Source organism: Lepisosteus oculatus, chromosome 3 (assembly GCF_040954835.1).
Source record: "Lepisosteus oculatus isolate fLepOcu1 chromosome 3, fLepOcu1.hap2, whole genome shotgun sequence".
Lineage (NCBI taxonomy): Eukaryota > Metazoa > Chordata > Actinopteri > Semionotiformes > Lepisosteidae > Lepisosteus > Lepisosteus oculatus.
In genome coordinates this window covers 68,187,038-68,206,825 of record NC_090698.1, presented here as the reverse complement: position 1 = coordinate 68,206,825, position 19,788 = coordinate 68,187,038, and the positions used below count along the sequence as shown (strand labels likewise).

The window sequence follows — 19,788 nt, the reverse complement described above, 5'->3', positions numbered from 1 at the left end:
ATACTTTAATATTCTCTCTATGTTATGAAAGGGATGTGGGACCACAATATGCTTTAAAATATGACTAGCAGGTTTTATCATTTTGACTGACATTTATCTGTGTGCCTCTTCCAGAACTGCGATCGCAGTAAGACTTTTGTTTGGTTAAAATCAATTTTGTGAAGCGCTGTCTTGCATGATTCCCATTTTTTATGTTTGTCAAATTATTTTTTAGAATGCTTTCTCTTCCAGAAATGGATCATTTCACTTCTGTTATTTGTTAGGTGGTCAGAGAGCAACAGACAGTTCCAGACAGAATGGCATCTATACTGAGTATACTGTTCTGACTGGACCACCTATAAGGCAATAGAGGATTTAAGGACAACTAAAGAGGAAAGGGTCTAGAATCTCTGGAGTCAGGTCGACATCAAGGAAACATACAATCCTAAATAAAACCTGTTGAACATTAACATCCAATGCATTCTACCAGTCTTGATTCCAGCTCAATGCATTTGATCCTGTATATATAAAACTGAATCTCTGTTATACAGTACGTGCACATCCAGCTTTTTTAGTAAGTAACAGCTCAATGATTCAAGAATCTCATCCAGCTGTTTCTTGAAAGAAGCCAGGGTCTCGGCTTCAACAAAACAGCGGAGTACTCTGTTCCAGACATCCCAAAAAACCTTTGTGTAAAAAATGCCTCCTGTTCTCAATTTTAAAAGCACTTATCCATATTGAGCTACTCCGTTCAATGTGGGGAAGTGATTGATTCACTGAACTGATGGATAGATACTGCCTTAGAGATAAATGGGTTTCATATTTATATTCCTAAAGAAATGCTTAACTTCTTGAGAAAAAATGATTTTTTTCCTTTTATTTCAACCTTTCTTAAAATTATTTTTTATAAAGCTCTACAATAAATCAAAGGCATAAAAGAACCAAAATGAAAACAGGAAAACTAAAATGACACACAACACTTGTGTGAGGTATGGTACCATCCAAATCTGTCATTACCCTAGCTCAGCTATAACTATAACACAAAAACAGGTTACTGTATATCTCGCCTGTTTGGTGAAATTAAACTACAAATCAACAGATATTATAAAGGAGAGAGTTGCACGACTGCAGGTACTGCTTGTATAAATAGAACATCTGTCAAACTGGTGGGTACTGCACATTGGTGGTGGTGGAGTGGAGTCCCTATTACTTGTAAAGCGCTTTGAGTGGAATGTCCTGAAAAGCATTATATAATTGTAAGTAATTATTATTACTATTAAAAAATATTTACTGTACATATAATTTAAAGGCAGACCAAAGAATCCGAAAATCTTCCTCCGCTGTAACGAATCAAGATGTGGTGAAGCTAGAAAACGTTAACAGTTGAGCAAAATTCATAAAAGACAATGTTGCCATTTTGGATCCTACAACATTGTCTTTAAGCAGACAGCTTAAAGACAATCTTAGACATTCTTACGATAAGATTGAAATGTCTTTCAATCCAAATTTTAATCCAAAGCAGACTGCTTAAGGGACTCAAGGGGAAAAAGCATGACACTAAAGTCTGTTTCTAAAGGCAGTAAAGGAATTACACTCTTTTATTGCCTGTTTTCTGTAGGAAGGTTACAAGGAAATTCTAGTCTGCTACAATACTACGAGCAAAGGCTTCTAGGCAAGCAAAGGCAATTTGTGAAGCTTCAATTTAAATTCAAAACTAGGAATCAAATGCTGAGTTGGATTTTATTCCAAAACAAACAAAAAAAACTGACAGTGTCTGAAAACAAGGTCGAAACATTATAATTCATGTCCTTGGTTTGAGTTATTTATAGTTTATTATCTTATTAACAGTGGTGTCTATTCTCATCTGATTTGACACATAATCCAAGAATTTTGTTTCTGATCATTGTAAATCATTTCAGAAACAAAAATGCCAACACTCACTAAAACAGAAATAATGTGGCTTCCCACTTCATGCCCAAAACTCAGCAAAAAAAAAAAACAGGGTAGCACTGTAAAATGCATGAAGGCTTCCATCCTATTTTCCCATCAAAAACACTGCATTGACATTTCTGATTTACTTCTCTAAAACACAGACATTTACTTTGTCTGACATACAGTACAGTACGCCTGAAAAGCTGAACCTTGGTAGAACACAGAACACAGACTAGGGGCCCAAGAGATAAAAGCAGACCTCTAGTAAAGCTGGAAGTTTAAATTAATAAGCTTCCAAAATCACACCGGATCAGCATGTGGAGCGTAGCGGAAGAATAATGGGAATGCCGCGATTAGCAGTGGGCAGACAAAGGGTGACGTGGAATCAATGAGGATGATTGAAGATGGCACATTAGTAGTTCAAGTAGGGAGCTGCGTCAGCATGTGTAGGCTACAAAGGAACAGGTAACGGGCTTATTCCAGGCTGAAAAGAAAAAAAAGGAAACCCAACGTTTCGGCTGTGGAGCCTTCTTCACGTGTGAGAAAGACAGGGTAGACGGCAAAGATGAAATGGCACGGAAGACCAAAAGCTGGAAAAGTGGAGGAGGGAGAGGAGAGAGGCAGAGAGGTAACCTGCATGAGAATAGAGAAGATCACATGAAAATAAGTCGGTCCTTGAGAGAAGGGGGGAGGTGTGAACCGTGTTTCAGGATGAGTTTAGTTTCTGTTGTCTTTCTGCTGTGGAGTTGAGAAACCCTTCTTTGAGAACAGAGACAGAGAGATCAGTGTGATCATGGCCGTCTGAGGTGAAATGAGAAACTATGGGCTTTGAGAAATCTTTAATCTTCACAGCCTTAACATGATCGGCCCTTCAGAGCCCTAACATATATATTAGGATTAGCAGTCAAGTCTGAGAGTATCTCAGCAACTGTGCTTCCAATACTTGAAAAATCATGGAAGAACATGTGAAGATCCTAACCATGTAAAGAGCAGCAGAAGATAAATTTGTCATCAGCTGCTGCTACAGTATATTAATGTTTTTCTTCAATATGCACCCCATCCATGATTAAGAACTGATGCAAGAGAAGAGTAGATTCTGATCCCATGTGTATCCAGGACATAGATTCTTCTCAGAGAGTAAAGCACAAATTTGCAACTGCCCTGTACAGCATAAGGTGTAAACACACCTGATCACTTTGTTTTATATGACAAACCTTTTATAATAATGGGTTAAGTAACTCACCAAATCTAAGATTTGGTAGAACTTTGAAGAGACCCCATAATGTGTCAGGAGGTGTTCTAAAAGGTAGTTATGGATTCAACTACTGATAATCTAAACAGGTGGTCTTTAAATAAGGCAATAATTAAAACTTGGATTACCTCAAATTACACTGAAAGTTTACACTGACATCATATATGAAGTCTCTCTGTGGCATATAAAACCATGCATGAACATATTCATAATATGTGGGTTAGATGATAACACAGTCACATCCATTTGAGCGCAAGATCTTTCTGCCTGAATGTTATCTTTAACACTGATAAGGACTAATGCGCTAGTCAGCTGTTTTAATGTTCTAGTCAGCTAACACTGCATAAAAAGTTGAAAAACTCTTTCATCACAAGTGTACAGAAAATGTCAAATCTGGGGTTTTATCAGTATCTAATAAAGAGACTGAGCTCCGTAATAATATTGATTTAATTTAAAACAATTGTACAGTAAGAGCAAACAGTAAAAAACTGGATTGGTAGATGATAATAGAAAAAACATTTGAAAACCCACATTAATGATTAATGAGTTATTTTTCAATAACTGCAAACAATAATAGAAGATAGTATGAGTTTAGAATAGAGTTCCACTCTTACCCGTCTGTATCTGTGTCTAAAAGCCCCGCTGCTCTTACCCGTCTGTATCTTTGTCTAGAAGCCAAGCTGCTCTTACCTGCCTGTATCTTTGTCTAGAAGCCAAGCTGCTCTTACCTGCCTGTATCTGTGTCTAGAAGCCAAGCTGCTCTTACCTGCCTGTATCTGTGTCTAGAAGCCACGCTGCTCTTACCTGCCTGTATCTGTGTCTAGAAGCCACGCTGCTCTTACCTGCCTGTACCTGTCTAGAAGCCCCGCTGCTCTTACCCGTCTGTATCTGTGTCTAGAAGCCCCGCTGCTCTTACCTGTCTGTATCCAGTGCCACCAAGGGCTTCTCATCAGGGCTCTGGTCTAGAGAAGAGTATCCTTTGTTTGGGACAACCAGCCTAAAAAGAAGCAAGGAAAGTACAGAAGGGAAAAAGAATTCCAACAGTCTTATTGCCCAAACTACTGATGACATCTGTAGTTTGAGCAACAGTTTCTCTAACTAACAGGTTTAAACCAGTTCCCTACTATAGCATATGGTGTAACTGTAAATGTCCTGGCATACTTCAGCTTACATACCTTTGAAATTTGTTTAGAACCATTATTTAATTGTCATAGATGCCTTTTACAAAACCAGAGTACACACTACAGTTTTAGTTACGTATTCTGTTTATTTAAGGATACCTGATATATGTAGGGCTCCCCCTTATTTTCACTTTTTTGAGAATGACTTCAGCAGGCTTTCAAATCTGCATAAACTGACCATACAGATCCCTCACCTTTCACCAACCTAGACTAAAGTCACAGATAGAAAGGAATCGTTATAGTTACAGCTTTATATTTACATTAGGATTTTTAAACTGCACTGCAAAAACTATGGATTACTAAATTGTGGTCTCCTTTTCTGCTTTTAGAAAGTTTTGTGACTTCATCTTCCAGTGTGGGAATTCTTAGATACTGTGTGGGGAACCCTTAGGTAATCCCCCAAAAACCCTCGAAAAAGCAATGACAATTGGCACTCAGTCTTGTAGACCAGAGAGAGATCTAGGCATCAGCATCGTTCCAAATGTTTTTAAAATATATGCCGCTGTTTTTGAACTGTTTCTTTACTCCTGCTAGGCCCTGCTTAAGGGGTAGAATATTGATTTCCTTGATACAAACTCGCTATATTTATTTTGATATTTTATTATAAAAACCATTTCTCTTCACCTATGTGAAAACGTCACATAATGTCCACATGTTTATTGAAGAGACAGAACACCCATTATGTAAAACTGGGAAGAAAGTATCAATGTAAAGATATGACATCTATCTATCCAGATATGATATAAAGATATAACAGGAACAGTATCAAGCAATCTCTTGCATTCAGGGATCAAATTCAATCATGTTTCAAATTCAATCCTTCTGTTAAGTTTTATGGCCTTAAAACCAGACTGTAAAAACCTGATACAAAAAGTGAACAGCTAGTAACTTAACCTATGATTTTAAACTACATGTACAAAACAACCACTAGACTTATTATGTACCCACTGTGTACAACTCAAAACACCCACACAAAACAGAAATATAAAGATGGGCTACTATTAGGCTCTTGAAGAGTACATATTATGTGTTCTCTTTCATACGTAAGCAAACATGCATATTCTGCACTCTGCACATCACTAAACCTGTGCTCAGCTGCATGTGATCTGAAGTAAAAACGTATTGACTAATCTCTTGATTTTGAACCAATTGCTCGTAGGTGCAAGGCCGGTGAATTAAACCTCCTGTGCCAGCTGACCTTTTAGTGGTCAGATGCTCTCCCCCGCCCCTTTTCTTACCTTGTTCTGGCCATGACGTTATTTTTCTTGGGCTGCTGATTCACAGGGCTGCCCATGTTGCCATTCTTCAGGGAGCCCTTCCTGGCCAGCTCCCTCTGTTTCTCTGAAATCAGAGGACAGGCCACCATCAGCCCCTTTTCTCCAGCAGAAGCACCGCCTTAACAGCCTAGAACTCCAGCAGAGTTGTTCTTAGACTGCCTTCAGTCTCTTTATTTGTGGTCTCCAAGATATTAAGTGAAAATCGATTAAACAAAACTGGACTCCTGAACGTCTCCTATGTCTCCTAGTTTAATGTAAGCTTAGAGAATTCTGGTGGAACAGGGGATACTTTGATTCAGCACTTAAAACGCACGTCTCTAATTAGGTTAGAAGAAGCCCTCTGAGGACAAACACTGACTAAGGTTTTTGAAGCCATGTGCATTTTAATTCCTTTCTAATTCAACATAATGCAGTCTCCATACTAGAGTGAGGAGTACTGTAGATCAGCCAGTGCTCACTGTGTCAGCAGAAGTGAATGAGGGGTTTAATGGACACTGACAGACTATACAACACCATGCATGGTGTAAGATGGTGGACTTTATACACTGCTCAGTGATATTTTATAGCTGTCACCTGGTATGCAGGAATTCTGCAAACATTTTACAGAACACCTACTTTCCATATGCATTAATGGTTCTATGTTCTTCTTTACAAACTTCCAGCAATCAACATTATTTATTAATGTTCATGGATTAATCTAATTAAAGAATGCATCATTTATTACAGCAGACTTATAAACAACAAGTATCCTAGTCATAATTGGAAGCACAGTTAAGGTCTTCTTCTGCAAAAATTAAAAAGGGGCCAGACATTTACTTATTGCATTTTTGTTAGGTTTTAGATCACAAATTGTAAATGCAACAGTCGAAATTATACATTTAAATCAGTGTACAGTAAAATGCTAATTTTGTAAAAAAAAACTAAAGAAGAAACAAAGTGCATTGACACAGTACTGTTTATTTACATCTGTCAAGCTTAGTTATCTTCAGTCATCGTAAGAGTCTGCTCCCCATATCTCCCCAGTTTCTTTTAAACCTTTCCTTCATTATACATTAGTCAAGTGAACACCAACCAAGGGATTAATTAAGTGCAGAGCCATATACAGCCACCATTAAAAGTATGGTCTACAGTAAAGCTGTATTCACATTCAAAGCATTTATTTTGTACAGATGGAAAAGTCTCAGAAGACAGGTATCTCATTGTTTCTGCATAGTTACGACCAGGTTTATTGCCCTGCCTATTACAGTTACCTAACCAGCAGCCCAGGAGAAACTCGATTCTAATTTCTCAGAGGGAAAACGCCTGGACCCTAGACTAGCTGTTTTGCACAGGAAATGGCTTGAGCGCCTGCCAGCGAGCACTGAAAACCAGCCCGCAGTGTGGTGTACTGGGCCGCGTGCTCTGCATTTAGAGCAGCTTCTCTTGCAGTCAGAAAGCACAGCAGCCGATAGAGCCGCTCAAAGTCCATGCAATGGTTATAACATAGCTTTTATACTCAGCAGTTACAGTGGGCTCAACAATTACTGGAAACCTTAATAAACTTGAGCAAACAAAGCTGTTTAATAAACTGCACAAATAATGAGCTGATAACTTTGACTGCAAAGTTAAAAAACTGTATTATTTATTTTATTACTTATTACATATTTGACAACTGAATCACAATAAGTTTTCCCACTTTAGAAGGCATAGAATATTGATCACTATGCAGCTTTTGAATATAATAATTCTTACTATTATATAGTAAGTTTCTGGACACTCCACTCAAAGTGCTTTACAGGTAGTGGAGACTCCCCTGCACCAGCGATGTAAAGCACCCATCTAGATGATGCAACCGCAGCCAAAGTGCACCAGTCTGCTCACCACACATCAGCTATCAGTAGGGAAGAAGAATACAGCGATGAAGCCAGTTCAAAGATAGGGAATATTAGGAGGCAATGATCGATAAAGGCCAGGGGGAAATTTGGCCAGGACACCAGGGTTACCACCCTACTCTTTCTGAGAAACGCCCTGAGATTTTTAATTACCTTGGAGAGTCAGGACCTCAGTTCTACATCTCATTGAAGGACGTATAGTCCCCCATGTTCCCATTACAATTATATCACCCTGAACCTCACGACTGGCAGCCCACTGAAGCTCAGCAGGTGTGAGCCTGGTCAGTACCTGGATTGGATACTGTTGCTGCTAGAAGAGGTGTTATTGAGGCCTCACCCTATGGTCTGTATGGGTCCTAATGCCCCAGTACAGTGACGGGAACACTATACTGTAAACAGGCGCCGTCCTTCGGATGAGACGTAAAACCAAGGTCCTGACACTCCGTGGTCATTAAAAATCCCAGGGTGTTTCTCGAAAAGAGTAGGGGTGTAACCCTGGCATCCTGGCCAAATTTCACATTAGCCTTTACCAATCTTGGCCTCCTAATAATCCCCATCTATGAATTGACGTCATTACTCATTCTCCTCCCCACTGACAGCTGATGTGTGGTGAGCGTGCTGGCGCACTATGGCTGCTGTCACATCATCTAGGTGGGGCTGCACATTGGTGGTGGTGGAGGGGAGTCTCTATTACTTGTAAAGCGCTTTGAGTGGAGTATCCAGAAAAGTGCTATATAAGTGTAAGCTATTATTATTGATTGAGAATGAGTATCCCCACTGTGAATGCTGTATACTCAGTGACTCTGTGCATACTGAAGATTAAATATGTAAATATTTAAGATTAAAATGACTGTGTAAACACCCAGAAGAAGGTAAAAAAGATTGAGTTGTTGAGTCCATCCATTTTCTAACTGCTTCACCCAATTCAAGATTACAGGGGACCAGTGCCTATCCCAACAAGCAACAGGCACAAGGCAGGATACACCCCAGATGGGATGCTAGTCCATCGCAGGGCACACACACGCACTCTCACATCAGGGCCAATTTTCCTACAATTAAATTAATCTAACCTTTAAATTCAGTTAGATTAATATACTGTATCACACAATCTAAAGGTTCAAAATGGAAATTGCATAGGGTATAAATGAATAAACATGCATTAAAAAAATTATAGCGTAATAAAAAAGCAGAGAGACAACCATATGGACAGAGAGGGCACTATAATATTAAGCCATCAACATATCATACTTGTCCACGAACATAAAAACAATTTTTTTTTTTAATAAACATATTATGTTTTAAAGGATTCAAGTGTACAGTATGGCCATCGTCACTGAGCAATCTAGGGAGTTTATCTGGTAACATTCTTTAGCAGTGTTGATGCAATTATCTTCAGAACAGTTATCATAGACAAATTAGCATTTTTAAACATTGTTTTTTCCAGTCAAACCTATAAAAAAGCATATTTTTTGAATAAACGGTTCAAATAGCTCTGTCCATGGTGCTGAAGTAGAAAACTTAAAAAACATTAGAAAAGTCATTATATCCATTTACTATTATTAAGTGAACTATGAAGAAAAAAAGCTAAATGCTAATTGTATACTGTATACTACAGTGTCATGACTTCCTAAAGAAACTTTAATCCCTTTTCAGTTCCAATACAAAATGTAAACTTTTGTAAAAGAGTGTTTGGCCACAGAACCTTAATATGCCAAAAATACAAATATTTATCATTTATCATTCAAAGAAAATTAGTTTTTATAGCTTAATGGTTCATAGATGTAGTTTAGTCAAGCACCTCAGACCAAGCACAGGAATTTTCACCCTCATTAAATTAGTCACTTACAGTAATAATACAGTTTCACATGTGGTGGGGCAACTACATTTTATAGTATAAGGTATCTAGAACTACAGATACTGTAGCTACACAGTGTGACTTTTACCAACACCTGTTGAAAAAGTCAGCAGCTGCTCGTGAATGACAACTATTTAGATTTCAGTCTTGTTTAGTATCTGTAATTCATTCTGACAAATAATTTCACAAAAATATTCTTGGTGGAAACCTACGTCTTTGTTCTGAATACAGAATGCTTTGCATTGTCTTTCTGTTTCTTACATCTAAACAAATAGCCCAGTGGTACTGTATGCATACACACATCTGTCCTGAAATGCGTTATCATTTTATTGGCTGTCTAAAAAATGACTTTCCTCTGTGCAAAACACAAAAGCATCTTGGGAATGTTCCAAAGATGAACTGTTTGCAGAAGCGCACTGAGAGTATTACCTGTGACACAGCTGTAAAACCAGATTAAGCAAACTGCATGCACTTCCACAGATTAAGCTCAAGGGGTTTATTTTGCCTCACAACAAAATGCTGAAGCTCCTTCTGTCTGGAGTCTCATGCAATTCCGCAGAGGCAGCCAGCTCTGACAAACAGCAAGAGAATGGAAAAAAAACTATCTGAAAACTGGAATTAACAGCACTATTAGAGGCCTGCTGAGCAGCTCAACAGTTAAAAGACACCAGCTAAAGTACAGTTGTGAGAAAACATTTGTGAACCCTTTGGAATTATCAATGACCTTGATTGTTTAAACCATCTGTTCAATAAAGATATGGCAATGTAAAATGCTGTGTGTGTTGCTTGTTAAATAAGACTGTCTTTATTTATTATTATGACTTACATAAAGATAAGATCACATTTTAGGAGCCATTCTTGCAGAAATCCATATAATTCCACAAACTTTACTCACAACTGTATATCATCCTGCAACTCACTGGCAACCCATTGAAGCTAAGTAAATGTGAGCCTGGCCAGTACCCAGATGGGAGATCTCCCGGGAAAGCTAAGGTTGCTGCTGAAAAAGGTATTAATGGGATCAGTAGGGAGCGCTCTCCCTGTGGTCTGTATGGGTCCTTTGGTGAAATGTAAAACCGAAGTCCTGACTCTCCGTGGTCATTAAAAATCCCTGGGTGTTTCTTGAAAAGACTAGGAGTTTTACCCTGGTGTCTGGCCAAATTTCCTACTGGCCTTTACCAATCATGGCCTCCTAATTATCCCCATCCATGAACCCGCTTCAGCATTCTGTGGAGGGGTGGATGAGAAGGTTGATTTCATGGTCACAGATTTAAACTTGGGTTATTTTACTTGCTTGCCAGGACTGTGACCAGGAGCAATGGAACACAACTGGTTTACCACACAGGGAAGGGTCAGGTCGCCAGGACACCCTCAGCTCTCACTAACACTGTGGCCTCCCGAGAGCTTGCAGGCATGCTTTTGGGGAAGGATGCACCCCTTCTCCAGATAGGGCTGAACCAACTTGTAGAGAGCTCTGGTGCCTGTCACACACCAAAAGATGGACGGTGGAAATAACGTCTACACTGTGCCATTCTCTCATTCCATCACAATTATGATCCAAAGCACACTTCCAATTCAACAGGGGAATAGCTAACTGCACACAACATAAATGTTCTTAACTGGTCATTTTAATCTCCTGTCCTCAATTCCACTGTTTTCTGAAGGTAAATTATGACAAATATGACTTTGCTCTGTACAATGCTATTAAGAATACTGAGCACTGAAATTAGTACAATGTTCAGGAAGGTTAGTATTGTGTAACGGAACACACTGTATTTCAGTGTGATCTTGGTTTCTACAAGTTATTTAATGGTAAGTTAAGTCTCCTTGCCAGGTAATTAATGCAAGTATAGTAAATGCTCGAATTAAGGTTGTGAAGTTATGCAATCAGACAGACTGAAGCAAAACACACACCTAAATGTTCTGTCTTGATCAGTGTGATTCATGTACCTTCAGGTGAGATTGTATAACATGTTCAGAAACTGCACAGACACACTGGTGTTTCTGAAGACATACAGTAAAACCCGTTGCAAGTACACTGCATGAAGACTTCAGGAGATGCCTTGTCTGAATGGCATTTTTCTGCAACTGATGAATGACAGACTTACAACACAGAATTGCAGGAGAAGCAAGAAACTCTCGTTCTCCCTTGACAGGATGCAGGCTGAACCTAATGGGTGATGCAGGAAATTTAGCATTTCAACTTAGAGGAACGCATGAGGGAAAAGGACTTCCTTTTAAAAATGTTTGCAGTTTTTTTTTTACATGCACTTTGTCTTTTTATCTTCATTTACCTAAAATGCACATGTCCAGCTTTTACAGGAGAAATAATGCATCATTTCAGTTGATGGGATATCTTAGAATGGTTAAACCCTAAGCGACAGCAGGTTAACATCTCCTGTCCTCTCTCCCTCCTCAAAACCTGTCCCTAGTCTCTGCTGGAATCGAGGGCCCAGAAAGTGATCACTAATGAGCAGACGCCATGAGCAGAGCCTGCTGCAGCTTACGCACAGCTCACAGTCACACGCATGTCTCCTTTCCACAGCCACAAGAGCAGCAGCTCCTGAGGGATTCCTGGGAACGCTGTGCCATTAACCTCTGAATGTAAGGGCTCAGCTGCCTTCAAAGAGGGACTAAACATACAGTTCATGTTTAATCAACATATGCTTATATGCTTCATTTGGTCACCCATGATACAAGCTGTGCCCACTTCTGCAGAGAGATGCTGTCTAGTCTGCATAGGAACCACAGGCTCAAAACCTAAAAAGCTGACAAGATATTACTGACAGCTGCCTGAGCAGCCACGAGGAGTTTTAGTTTGAACTGGACTTTAAAAGGCCCTTTTCCTTAAACAAAAACAGATCTGACCCTAGACACGCCAATGTAGAAAAGAAAAGCAGCTAATCAGCAATGAAAACTAGACACTGAAATCATATGAGGAATTTAATTTGCTTGAATGGGTCTCATTACATTCTCAACAAATACTGTAATGTCAGCAGAGACCTTCTTGATGATTAATGTCATCGCTGCAGTACGGTATAGTGACAAGGGTTTTGAAATTGTGACTGGAAGGTTGTGGGTTCAGTTCCTGGGTGGAACACTGCATTTGTACTCTAGAGTAAGGTACTTTTTTTTTTTACTGCAGTAAAAAAAAAACAGCCAAGAAAATATACGTTTGGATAACAGTCAAATAAATTACTAATATTCTAAAACCAGCAGCATGTAGAAATACTGTACTGCTTCTCTATGCTTCTTTGTACTCACCTTTCATATGTTCTCTGAGTTAATGAAATATGACAAATACCACTGAGAAATACTGTACAAAATAGTGCAAAAGCAGAGGTGCTCTTATCAATAACAGGACCTTGACTATAAGCTAAGCATACATTACTTTTGTCATATGCTACACAATTTATAGAAGTAGGCTCCACAATAAAATATCCCTTTTTAATCTTTCTCCTTCTCAGTTTGGAATTAGCCTCTGCTTGCTCCTCTATAGTTTGAACAGTTTGCTCACATTGTTCCCAGATTAAACCTACTACAACCTTCTTTAGGCATCATGACAAAGTGAAGAATTACAAAAGCTTATGGAAAAGCAATGGAATTGTGATTTTGCCAAGTTTCTCTTTTATAATCACTCTACAAGCTGTCCATTTCAATAGAAAAAAAACATAGACATGCACAAATCTAGTCTTCTGATCTTCAACCCACGTTGTAAGTGGACAGGCATGGTGCAAAATGTTTGGGTACACAAATATAAGTGGGGAGAAAACTACACATCTACACATCAGTCCTTTGCTCCTCTCTTAGAGCAGAGAGGTGTTTCATCCTGTCTCTTTAATTTTATTTTTTTTAAATATAGAAACAGATGAGATTAGACACAGGCTCTATGTGAAACAGACAAGAGTAATTGGACACGGGTAGCAATACTAAACAATCTGTAAACTGTAAACAACAGGTTTGAGTTACACTGTCATAGACTAGATATAGGCTGGTCCATTTACCCACACTACACAGTTCAACTCACTGCTCAAAGGTCTTTGAGCTGGAAAATGTGAAGCCTTTTCTGCCAATCCAAATTCTGCACATTATCTTTTTATAAAAAAACCCAGTGTGATATTCTTCCATCACTGTTTTTATCTCCTCTATGATTGGCCAAGTCTGACGGACAAAAAATAGCACCATTCCATACACATAGCAGGGTTTGATGAGATACCTCCTTCAGATAAAAAAACAAAGACTTGATGGGATTTTCACATTTCTGAAGGGCCGCTCTTCTGTGTGTTGATTGCACCTTCTTTTTGTCTTGTGCATGCCAGTGATTCCAGGAGTCCTGGACTTAAATGGAGGCAGCTCAAACCTGATCTCAGCTCTCAGTGGTCAGTAACTGATGATGACCGAGACACCTCCTTCACAACAACAGGCTTTTAATTGAACCCTTAATCCCAAGAGTTTGGCACAGGGCAGGACCTGGATACAGACAGTGTACCGAAGCAAAAGATTTTATATTCCGAATATTGTGCGCTTTGGTGGTTATTTTCAGTATTTTTGAGAAAACATACATTTATTACAAAAGCTAAAAAGATTAACAGGATGTGCAAACTTGCTTTGATAACACTCTTTGAATCATTATAAGGGTTGCAGAAAACAAACGGTAGTAAATGGAAGACCCAGGAAAGCTTGACTAAGTCAATTCACTCAGATAACCTTGACGACAAGCCACAAGATGGCTCAGAGGAAACAGGCAGGAGGCCATTAATGTTCCCCAGGTGATATTTTTGACCCTGAGCTCGAGTGTGGTTTTTGCCCATAGTGTAGGTGAGTGACATTTGTGCTGTAGCCTTAAAATCCCAACCAAGCAAACTTTTATTTACAACTTTAAAAATTCAATTTCCTTCTTCTTCTCCTTCTCTTCTGAGGCAGTGTCACTGACTTAAATTGGGCTGATCTTAGATCTGCTGGTGACGGGTAGGAGCATATTATAACAAATCTTGTTCGTTCTTTTTGCTCTGGTCAAAGTTCCACGGTGACCAATGAGGGTCCCCATTACATCACTGGGAGCTACTGAAAAATACAGTCACACTCTGAACGGCATTACGCTATATAACCACATACCAAATCAATGTTCTTCATATGTAACATAATTAGATTTTTTATTTCTTCTCTTTAGGAATTGTAAAGGAAAAAAAATGTATATAAAAAAGCCCAAAAGGAAAAAATAAATAAATTAAACACTGCTCTCCCATATGTTTCAACTCGTAAAAGTGCCTGGAATTTGGCCCTTGTCGTGCCTTACATCACGATTTCAGATCTGGGCTATGGTATTGGTCATCTGTAACCAGAATTTCTCTAGGTAGTGCCCAATTGGGCACAGCTCAGCAGCCAAGATTCACTTGGTCTGAGCTGGCCAACGAACACAAGAGCTTGAAAATACTGATTGGTTAGAGCTGTGTACTGTATGTCCTCCTCCAGAACTGTGATGCGTCCATCAGCACGGTATTAAGTGAGCATCTCGGTAGATAATAATAATAATAATAATAATAATAATAATAATAATAATAATAATTGCTTACACTTATATAGCGCTTTTCTGGACACTCCACTCAAAGCGCTTTACAGGTAATGGAGACTCCCCTCCACCACCACCAGTGTGCAGCCCCACCTGGATGATGCGACGGCAGCCATAGTGAGCCAGAACGCTCACCACACACCAGCTCTCAGTGAGGAGGAGAGCAGAGATTAATGAAGCCAATTCATAGATGGGGATTATTAGGAGGCCATGATTGGTGAGGACCAATGGGAAATTTGGCCAGGACGACGGGGTTACACCCCTAATCTTTTCGAGAAACGCCCTGGGATTTTTAATGACCACAGAGAGTCAGGACCTTTTTTACGTCTCATCCGAAGGACAGCGCCTGTTTACAGTATAGTGTCCCCGTCACTGTACTGGGGCATTAGGACCCACACAGACCGCAGGGTGAGCGCCCCCTGCTGGCCCCACTAACACCTCTTCCAGCAGGAACCTTAGTTCTTTTTGTGCACATGTGCCTTCCTCGCTCCATAGTAGACTCTGATAACGCAAAGAGACAAAATGATCGATCTGTGCCTGAGAAGAAAGCTCACTGCTGCTCTTGCCATGGGCCCGGGAGGAGGAGAGACTCCAGGCCGGAGGGGGGAACGCACAAACTCGAAAGCATGGAGGCGACTCACCGATTTTCATCTGCAAGGGGGAAGGCTTGTAATTGATGGTCACAGGCTCCCCTTCCCGCGTGTCCGAGTCCCCCTCAGAGATGGATGAGGCAGCTGGGTCCTGTGTGAAGACACACCAACAGGAGAGAAGGATTGATACCGAAGGCTGTCTAGGGCTGTGGCAGGTAAAGAGCAGAGGAGTGATTGAGAAAGGAAAAGACTGAATTATTCACTTTAATTTCTCTACAAGTTCTGATGTCAGTGGCCTTATATGAGTAATCGCTCACACCCCCGCTTTTTGCATTTCCTATTCAAGTCCACATTCTAACTAAAAGCACAAAATAACACCCAAGGCAACATAATCCAGCTCTATGAAGATGGCACTTATACCATGATGCATACAGTACCTTCATGTTTCAGTTCACACTAGCCTGGGTTACTGTTAGGACTGAGGAAATCTCATTGCCATGCTTGTTGTGGGTAATGGAGGAGACAGTATTCATGGTTAAAAACGGAAGAAATCATGGTTAAAAACATGCATGTGCAGTTGGCAGTCACAATTAATTAGGTGAGCTCTTACTGTTTATACCTAACTGATTGAACAGTGATTGATGGGGCTGCTGTTTTTCATCTGTTTTTTGTTTAAAATAATATGCACAAAAAATAACCCCATAGGGAAATTACAACGGAGACAACCGCAATGGAGACATGTAGGTTAACAATGACTGACAGTAGAGTAGCCACAGTTCAATTTAGCATATTCCTTCTGCTGAAGAAGAGCCATTTACAGTTTTCTTTTTTTTCTTTAAAGAAAGCTAAGGGAAATAGTCACATCTGCGTAAACCAAGCTGAACTGTATTTCACTTTTTTGTATGTTGATCATTAATAAATCCCCACCTAAGAAATACTGTGATGAGTTAAATTTTGTTATTCCTTTAATTATGGATATGATTTATAAGGTCTGAAATTTGAACGCTGGGGGAATTCAAAAAGGTCAAAAAGGTAGATCAGGGACAAGATACAGAAAATGACCATTGCTGTCAATGGACCAAGAACAGGGGAAACCAGCTCTGATGAACTCAGAGCCTGTCCTTCACATTGGCATCCTGGCTCAGCCGCTATTAATAGTGCCAAGCAAAATTATACTTAAGAGACCCAATCGATTATAACACAGAAATGTAAGAGGGGACTCCAAAACAGAAAACCACTAGTACACAATATATAGAAAACAGAGATCATTATTTTGAAAGCTTATTTTCTTACTGTACATTTAGGAGCTTAGCTGATCAAACTATAGCACAAAGCAATAGACTGCGCTACTGTATTTCTTATTTCTGAACTTTATACCACTGAAGAGCTGTCCTGAAAACCATTTAAGACACGTCTGTGATTCTAAAATAAGTGGGTACAATACATTCAAAGATGAATTTAGTTCAAAACGCTTTTCACGTCAAGTAGGTTATAATACATGATAATCAAATACTTTAGAATTCCTTCTTGATTTATGCTTTGTTACAGAAATGTTGGTTATGCAAAAAAGGATTTCTCCTTTTAAATCAGGAACTTTTATGCTTATGATGAAACACCGTTATCATGTTTCTCAATGTCTTTTTCTCATGGCTTTTCATATCTGGTGAAGCTCAGGTGATCTACTATACTATACACTATACTATAGCATGTAGGTTTTATAAGACATTGAACAACTTGTAAACTAAAAATGACCAAAAAGATACTCCTAGGCAATCAGTCCAGGAACGAGTGGTGATATACTATATGTCCATGGATCTAAAAAAGTCTAACTTTAACACAAAGACAATACATCTTTTTGACACTTGAACAGCTAGAACTACTAGGGGACATGATTCAAGTATTAAAAATCTTCAAAGCCCAGATGAAATCAACCCACTGGACATCTTCAGAAACAATGAAACAAGATCCAGAGGGCACCAGTGGAAATTACAAGGATGTGCATTTAAGTTTGAGAGCTGGAGGCACTTTTTGATATAAAGGGTTGTGGGACTCTGGAATAAGCCACCCAGCCATGATGTGAACCAAGCAATCACGATGGGCCAAGTGGCCTCCTCTCATCAATAAACCTTTCTTTTTTATATCAACAATATTCCATCTGATTCCCCAACCAAAACACTCAGAAATAGCTGTCTTATGCTGGCACTATTTACAGGTCTAAACATCAAGAATGTTGTACTTTGCTGAGAAGTGACTGAGGAATTGCAGGTCTTCTCCAAACAAGATTATAATTTTATATGTTCATGGTAAGACCACCTCAGATTTCTAGTGTTCCTTCTCTTAACAATCCCCATGTTCTTATTAATAACAAAAATTGCTTACACTTATATAGCGCTTTTCTGGACACTCCACTCAAAGCGCTTTACAGGTAATGGGGATCCCCTCCATCACCACCAATGTGCAGCCCCACCTGGATGATGCGACGGCAGCCATAGTGCGCCAGAACGCTCCCCACACAGCAGCTCTCAGTGGGGAGGAGAGCAGGGTACTGAAGCCAATTCATAAATGGGGAATTTGGCCAGGGGTTACACCACTACTCTGTTCGAGAAACGCCCTGGGATTTTTAATGACCACAGAGAGTCAGGACCTCGGTTTTACATCTCATCCGAAGGACGGCACCTGTTTACGGTATAGTGTCCCCGTCATTATACTGGGGCACTAGGACCCACATGGACTGCAGGGTGAGCGCCCCCTGCTGGCCCCACTAACACCTCTTCCAGCAGCAACCTTAGTTTTTCCCAGGAGGTCTCCCATCCAGGTACTGAGCAGGCTCACACCTGCTGAGCTTCAGAGTGCTGCCAGTTCTGAGTTGCAGAGTGATAGGGCTGCTCAGTGCCAATACACTGCTGTGACAATGTTTAAATCCCTGCCACCAAATGAGCCTGTTTGAGCTGTTTCTCCAGGGACTCTTCCCCTCAATACTAGTGTGCAATCTGAAACCAAGTCAATGAGCAAACAGACAGGGGAAGTAGATTACATATCCTGATCTCAGTCAGCCCTATTTGTTTAATGAGCTTAAGATCTGTGATGACAGAGCACCACAGCTATTGGCCCGAAACTGAAGATGGGTCCAGCTGCCGTACCCCACTGACAGGAAATAGTCCCTATCCCCGTCCACCGCTCTGGGAACACATTTTGTTACAAATTTCTACAGTACTTAACAATTGAGATGCAATGGAGCGCAATGCTTTTGTTCGATGCCTTCTTACTGTTGGTGATTTAAAATTAGTATTGACTTGATATATAATCAACATACTTCTGTGAACAGGTATTGTCACGCAAGAAGTCAGTTCTTCGTCCATGCTGTAGCTGCTCAACAACTCAACACCCAGAGGCTTGCGTACTGCTGAAAATGACAAGCTACCAGCCTGAAACTACAGAACCCCTCAAGGGAAAGCAAAGGCAAGATGTGCATATTAAAAGTATTCATTTTAAAAATGGTTAAATAATTAAATATGTATTAGGCAAAATGTGAGTAGAGCTATTCATGACATTAAAAAAAGTCTCAATACAAATCTGTAAAAACAAGTGCATAAGCGAACTGTTGGCCGGCCCCTTCTGAAAGCTTGCCAATCCCTGCTCTATATCATCTGTCTGCTGTCCTTGTCATTTTAAGCTGTGTTCCAGGACTGATGAAGGCTCTGATGAATTACTATGTTGTTAATTAGCTAGAGTCAATCTCCAGAAAATAACCTTTGATCATTTGTGTTTGCCTATTCTTAGCTCACCTGCAGCTAGTCAAACACCTCAAATGATACCCATTGTCTGGGTAAGGCCTGAAGTGAGTAATAAAATGTTATACATCCTACAGTAGCTCATAACAAACAGCAAAGTTGGATAACCTTCTGTCCCTCCCATAAGCATAACTTACACTTTTTACATTTAGAGTTAGAAAATTCACTTTTTTTTTCCATAATCCTTTGCATGACGAAGAGGTGCTTGCTCTTCTGCTTTCATCAGAAGGAAAACGTATTGATTCTCCCACAAGAAGGTTATTCACAGTACCTCCAGGCATCATCTCACCTTAATTCAGTAGGCAAAAGCCACAACATCAAGGAAGGCAATCAATCAGAAGTGCTACCCCGAAGCAGCTCTTTGACATTCCCTTCACTACAAGTGCAGAATCAAAAACAAGGTTTTCAAAGATCACACCGAGGCCCAATCACTTAGATTATTTTATTTTTCTTATAGAATGCATACGATGGCACTGATGGCCATATCACCA

The 19,788-nt window shown here is 39.8% G+C and overlaps 1 protein-coding gene across 2 annotated transcripts in view; it reads right to left on the bottom strand.

Annotated features, from left to right (window-relative positions):
• fam219aa (family with sequence similarity 219 member Aa) overlaps positions 1 to 19,788 on the bottom strand; it is a 47,537-nt gene that overhangs the window by 10,338 nt on the left and 17,411 nt on the right. For both annotated transcript variants that reach the window (XM_069187429.1, XM_069187428.1), the window contains exons 2-4: positions 15,558 to 15,657; positions 5,583 to 5,685; positions 4,080 to 4,160 (exon numbers count right to left, since the gene is read on the bottom strand). In XM_069187429.1, the coding sequence (XP_069043530.1) occupies positions 4,080 to 4,160; positions 5,583 to 5,685; positions 15,558 to 15,657 (284 nt within the window). The remainder of the gene's footprint in view (positions 1 to 4,079; positions 4,161 to 5,582; positions 5,686 to 15,557; positions 15,658 to 19,788) is intronic.